This window comes from Humulus lupulus, chromosome 1 (assembly GCF_963169125.1).
Source record: "Humulus lupulus chromosome 1, drHumLupu1.1, whole genome shotgun sequence".
NCBI classification, from domain to species: domain Eukaryota; kingdom Viridiplantae; phylum Streptophyta; class Magnoliopsida; order Rosales; family Cannabaceae; genus Humulus; species Humulus lupulus.
In genome coordinates this window covers 28,010,012-28,016,536 of record NC_084793.1, presented here as the reverse complement: position 1 = coordinate 28,016,536, position 6,525 = coordinate 28,010,012, and the positions used below count along the sequence as shown (strand labels likewise).

The following is a 6,525-nucleotide window of genomic DNA, read 5'->3' as shown; positions in this document are numbered from 1 at the left end:
AAATAATATATTAACAACCTATAAAATATTTAAAAAATTAATATAATTTTAAAATAAAAACTAATTAAACAAAACTAATATGCACGTACCACTATATTAAAGTCATACACTCCTAGATAAATAAAAAAATTATAGAAATTTACAATTTAGTTAACAAAAAATGTAAAATGATAATTTATCTATAATTTTAAAAATGAACTATTTTTTTTTGACCATTTACTATAATTTTTCATTAAAAATATATCAATTTTGTCTCTAAGGAAAGTTACAAAAATACATAAGAAGAATTTTATTACTATTATTTTTACATTCAAGAGTTTGATTACTACATTTTGTAAGGACTGTATTGTAACTTTTTCTATAAATCATAAATAAGATCGTTTCATTTACTGTACTTCCCAGGCATAAAAAAACAGATAAAGAAAAAGTGTTTAATTGTCAGATTTAAGAAGAAGAAGATGATGAAATTGAATTGGCGTGCTCTGTTTCTTTCTCCATTATTCCATCTCATTGTTTCAGTCTCACTCGATTTTAACATAACTCGCTTAATTTCATCAACAAAACCTGAACTCGGTTAGTATAAATAATGCTTTGCTTTGATTTGCTTCACATAAAAAACGGCTCACACTTTCATGGCGGTGGTGGTGGTCGTCTCCATCTCGGCGTCGTTTCTCCGTTTCGATTCTCACCCTAACTCTCACACTTTCAAGCTCTCTTCTCTCCTTCACAACTCCTTGCCTTCAGCGCACTCTTCTTCTTCTTCTTTACTGTTTTGATTCCAACTCTCTTATGTTAGCTCACAGCAGCGTGATCTCGCCGTCCTTTCGATCTATTTTTGCAGATCTGTAGCTTTCGAGCTAGTTGCTGGCGTCGGTGATGTCTTTGCTTGCAGGTACTTTCGATTCTGGTCATTCTTGGTTTGGTTTTGGAAAAATTGCTGTGTTTGTTAGCTATTGGTTTTGGAATAATTGCTATTTTCGTTAGCTATTGGTTTCAAAGTTGAGTTCCGTTTGGTTTTCTAAAAAATGTGAGGAAACGGAAAGAAAATCAAATGATGACTGATGAGATAACCGACGGTTTGTTGTTACTAAGGGAACCGAATACGAAATGGAAGAGGAATTCGACTAGGTTATTATAATTATGGAATTTGGTTATATTACCGTTTTGTTATCTAAAATTGACTTGACCAAAAGTTTAGGATAAATTAAATCTTTAATCGATTATTTGACTAGAATTTGGACTTGCTTGAGCTAGGGTTATTAAATTTTTAGTGGATTGATTTCATTTGTTTACTAATAATAGAAAGTTTTTTTAGAAGTGGTTTCCTTTTTGATGATATACTGCAGAAAGGAAAAAAGGAAAGGAAAAGAATGGAAATGAACTTTCTATATTAGTTTACTTGGAAATTTGAGATCGTTATAGCTTTCATTTCTTTTAGAATATATATTTATGCTGTCATTACTAGATAGAGAAATTGCGAGAAATTTTAATGCTAGCAGCTTCATATTGAAAGATTTTGGATGCATAATTCAGGAATGTTGAAAGAGTCCCAATGGTTGTGGATGAAACTGCTCCTTTTTTGGTTCTTGATATCAATTTCCGAAGCATATGCACCCGATAATCTACTGATAACAAGTTCAGGATCTCCGATTGGTGTCCCTAAGGTAGCACCTGCTATGCCTAATCTTCCCCTTCCAGCCAATATACAGGAGTCTAATGGGCCATGGCGAAAGCATTTCTTGCAGCTTGGTTCACCTATTCATTTATCGCCGTCTCATCCCCCTTTGACTTCGCATTTCTCAAAACCTTTGATGAAGAGAAGAGACTTGGCACCTTCCTTTGTCGGCTTCAAAAATATTGCTCCAATGCAGTCTGACAATGGCGTGTTGCCTTCTGGTTTAGCTCAGCCACCACTGTCTCCTTCTGTCTCCAGTAAGTCAGATTATGTATAATTGTGTTTAAATTTTAATTTTATTCAGTATTTTAAATGTTAATGTATTTTTTTCTTCCGTCGTGTATGATTTTCACAATCACGAAGATTAATTATAATGCAGTACATTCATTTTGCCCTATTTACTCCTTTAAATTAATTGCTGTGTGATTGTTTTATCACATACTTGCGTTGATATAGTAAACTCAATTAACTCTGGTATCTTTCTTTTCATCAAAATCCTTGCTATAAATATATTTATGTTATTTTGTCTGTTCATTCAGATTGCTGCAAACTAGATATGGTGATGCTAAGGGGGAGTAAAGAATGCCACTGTGTTTATCCCATAAAAATTGACCTTCTGCTTCTAAATGTCTCACAAAATCCCAATTGGACTCTTTTCTTAGACAATTTGGCTTTGGAACTTGGTTTGCAAGTTTCTCAAATTGAGTTGATAAACTTTTACGTACTTGGCTTGTCAAGGTTAAATATTTCAATGGATATTACTCCACGCACGGGAATCAGTTTTTCTTTCACTGAAGCATCTGCTATAAACTCTTCTCTTGCCATGCATAGAGTTCATTTGAACCCTAAGTTAGTGGGTGATTACAAACTTCTCAACATTACCTGGTTTCAGGCTCCACCTCCTTCTCAAGGTATGTAACAAGTTGGACCTACCAATAATAGCTTTGAGGAATGTGATATGCTTATTAGAGTTTTTTAGCTAAAAAAATTGATGTACAATTAATTTGGAAGGTGAAGAAATTTTTTTGTGTTGGAAGTTTTTTTATTCTAGGCTGGAATTTTTTTATTCTAGACATTGAGAGTACCTTTTATCTATCCCATAGCTTTAGGAAAGAGCAACTAGATAAGATATGCTGATTTTAATGTTTCTGTATATAAAAAAATTGCCATCTGGACCAAAATATGCCTGGTTTATTTAAAATAATTGAAAGTGGTCGAAAATCATAAATAATGATTGAAAATCATTGAAAACATTGGGGCATTTTGGTCTTATTCAGTCCACAAATCATAGAGAAACATTATGACAAGCATTGTTTTCAAATCTGGGAGCATCATAAAGCGTATTTAATGAAGTTTCTCATAACAAAGTAGTATGCAGTGCAAGTTTTTCATGGGAGATGGAACCATACATATTAGTTAATAAAAGACAGCGTGTTTCATTGTATTTAAAGATATATATGTATTTATGTGTGTCAACAATAAGCATCATACATGATGCTGTGTAAATGTTGATCACAATTTGTTGGTAGCATATTTTATGGAAAATGTCGATGTTAGTAATATAACGCATGGCTATTTGTTTTCTGATTAAAAATTAAAAATGCAGGGTAATCTGTTGAGTGCCTTTCTGTACCAATAGCAAGAAGCTATCTAATCACCTTAGAGTTGCATTTAATAATAAATTATTATTATTTTTAAAGCTTAGCATCCAAACCAGTAACCTTAATATTTTTTTATTTGCTATAGCATAAGCTATATGATAACTGGTGTATAGAACTGCATCTTGCTGGTATGACTGAGCTTGATTTTTATTCCATCCTGGTTTAAAGATATTACTTTTAAATCATCAACTTTGGATTTTTTTACGCTACTCTGGATGTAATTATGTTGCATTTAATTCAGTCCTCCTTGCAGCCAGGGTTGGCCAAAACGATCAATTTTATGAATATTGATATGGCTTTTGTGTTTGTTACACAGCTCCCCACATAGCTACAGCACCAGTAAAACCCCCACCTCATCATTCTGCTGCTTCAGTATCACCCAATACTTCAAACAAAGGGAGGCATCCGAATTTGATTCTTATCCTTGGTATTGGTGCCGGTGTGCTGATTATTGCCATCATCTCTTTGTTTATTGTTTGTTTATGCATGTTCAGTCAAGATAAAACAAAAGCACCTCCTATGGAAGCAGGTACGTGTCCAAAATAACTTTCGATCATCTTCTTGTAGTTAAATCCCAAATTATGAGTTGTGAATCTTCATTTTCTTTTGAAGCTTAATAGTTGGTGGTATATATATATATATATATATTTATACATATATATAGATTTTTCTGCTATCCCCTTCCCCTTAGACAAATTATACATGTACTTGACTAAATTGGAAAAGAAAAAGAAAAAGAGTGTAAATTAGTAAGTACCTTATCGTGAATCAATCAAATTGACATTTTGGAGTACTGCATTTGCTGAATTTCTCAGAATAAAATCTACTTCACCAGAAAGATGCATGTACCATTCAAACATAAAACTTTTTTTTTTTTTTAATTTCGAGTACACTGTGTTGCAAATCTAATTTGGGTTTTGTTCTGCACCTGTGATGGTCTTTTAGTTTACTCGATGGGTATTTTATTGCAGAAAAGCAGAGGACCATTAATCCAGTTCCAGTTGTAGGATCTTTACCCCATCCAAGTAGCACACGATTTCTGGCATATGAAGAACTTAAAGAAGCAACGAATAACTTTGAATCTGCAAGCATACTTGGAGAGGGTGGGTTCGGCAAAGTTTTTAAGGGTGTCTTAAGTGATGGTACAGCTGTTGCAATCAAGAGGCTGACTAATGGAGGGCAACAAGGGGATAAGGAGTTTTTAGTTGAGGTGGAAATGCTTAGCAGGTTGCATCACCGTAATCTTGTGAAACTTGTTGGTTACTATAGCAATCGTGATTCCTCACAGAACTTACTTTGCTACGAGCTTGTTCCAAATGGAAGCCTAGAAGCCTGGCTCCACGGTACAATTCTTTTCCCAAATAACGTTTTCTACAGGAAACCCTGTTTTTGATATATATATATATATTTGGTGGATTTTCTTTAGTTGGAAAGTTTTAGGTTGAGTATATATCACACATGCAATCCTTTTCTTTTTCATTATTTTTTTTTATTTCTTTTGATTGGTATTAGTGCCAATGATCATCTGCTGTCTCAGGCCCCATGGGAGTAAATTGTCCTCTTGATTGGGACACCAGAATGAAAATAGCACTTGATGCTGCCAGAGGACTTGCATACCTGCATGAAGACTCACAACCCTGTGTTATACACAGAGACTTTAAAGCATCTAACATTTTACTTGAGAACAACTTTCATGCCAAAGTTGCTGATTTTGGTCTCGCGAAACAGGCACCTGAAGGAAGAACAAATTACTTGTCTACTCGTGTTATGGGCACATTCGGGTCGGCCTCACTCTAATTCACTTGTTATTTACTTATTTTTACAAATCTAACTCGTGTTGACATGGATTTTAATTAATCTACAGGTATGTTGCTCCTGAATATGCCATGACTGGACATCTACTAGTCAAGAGTGATGTTTACAGTTATGGGGTCGTCCTACTTGAATTACTCACCGGAAGGAAGCCTGTAGATATGTCTCAACCGGCTGGCCAGGAAAACCTCGTCAGTTGGGTTAGTATTATTCATAAATCACTTCCTCATTTCCTATTTATAACTGTCCTAAAGATAAAGACTTCTTCCAATCATTCGTGTAACTATTTTGTCTCATGGGGAGATGTTCTTTTTCACTTAACAAATGTGTTATAATCCTTTCAGGCCAGGCCCATTCTTAGAGATAAGGATCGGCTGGATGAGCTTGCTGATCCAAAACTTGGAGGAAAGTACCCCAAGGAAGATTTTATAAGGGTTTGCACAATTGCGGCCGCTTGTGTAGCTCCTGAGGCAAACCAGCGCCCTACTATGGGGGAAGTGGTACAATCACTTAAGATGGTTCAACGGGTCACCGAATACCAGGATTCCATGGCCTCCTCCAATGTCCGACCAAACTTCAGACAGTCATCAACTACATTTGAGTCTGACGGGACATCTTCAATATTCTCTTCTGGTCCCTTCTCTGGTCTTAGTGCCTTTGATAATGACAACATCTCCCGTACAGCAGTTTTCTCTGAAGATCTTCACGAAGGACGATGAATAATATTTTGTCTCACCCTTCATTCTATTTAGCGAATCTTGAGACTCACTCATCAAGGGTTGGAACTCATTATGTTTTATGTGGGTTAAGACTTGCACACAGCAAGGTTGAGTTTTCCCCGTTCAGAACTAGGACATAAATTGGAGCATAATCATTTGAGAAAAGGGTATATTTTTGTAGTTGTGTGATTGGTTGGGGGAAAGAATGAGCATAATCACTTGTGTCCTGTTTATTGTTTCCCGAGGCATTAGGCAAATGGTTCATTTTGGTGGGTGAAATTTTGTATATATATTCCGTGTAAGGTTTTATGATATTGGCTACTTAATGTTTTTTCCCCTTTTAAAATATTGCCAAAATATATTTCTTTATCAATTCACATCTGCATTGAACGTTAAGTTCTCAAAACTAACTTAATTCAGATCTCGAAACTAACTTAACACTACACTTAAGGTAGTTATCATCTGTGCTGATTTGATAAAAGTGTATAGCTTTCCTATTCTAATGGATTTCAAGCCAAAGTTGTCGAGGGAAAGATATTAGCTAAAACTATTTACTTATGCTTGCCTTTTCTTGCATCGTTTAGCACTCTACAATCTAGTAGGATAAAATTGCACAATTGTTAGTGAAACAGAGAGATAGAAGTAGAAATGGTGAGTT

General features: G+C 34.9%; 1 protein-coding gene across 3 annotated transcripts; it reads left to right on the top strand.

Moving 5' to 3' along the window:
• The first annotated feature begins 401 nt into the window (after positions 1–401).
• On the top strand, positions 402–6,263 carry LOC133790126 (proline-rich receptor-like protein kinase PERK3). 3 transcript variants are annotated; one of them, XM_062227676.1, is made up of 9 exons: positions 402–573; positions 842–892; positions 1,534–1,932; positions 2,215–2,586; positions 3,653–3,865; positions 4,308–4,679; positions 4,874–5,117; positions 5,201–5,348; positions 5,493–6,263. In XM_062227676.1, exons 2-9 carry the CDS (start codon positions 877–879, stop codon positions 5,865–5,867), a joined length of 2,139 nt encoding a protein of 712 aa, XP_062083660.1. In that variant the 5' UTR covers positions 402–573; positions 842–876; the 3' UTR covers positions 5,868–6,263. The 3 variants fall into 3 exon arrangements, with proteins under 3 accessions (XP_062083660.1, XP_062083666.1, XP_062083657.1); XM_062227682.1 differs by having other exon boundaries at positions 402–892; positions 1,534–1,664; positions 1,746–1,932; XM_062227673.1 differs by having other exon boundaries at positions 402–892.
• The last annotated feature ends 262 nt before the right edge of the window (positions 6,264–6,525 follow it).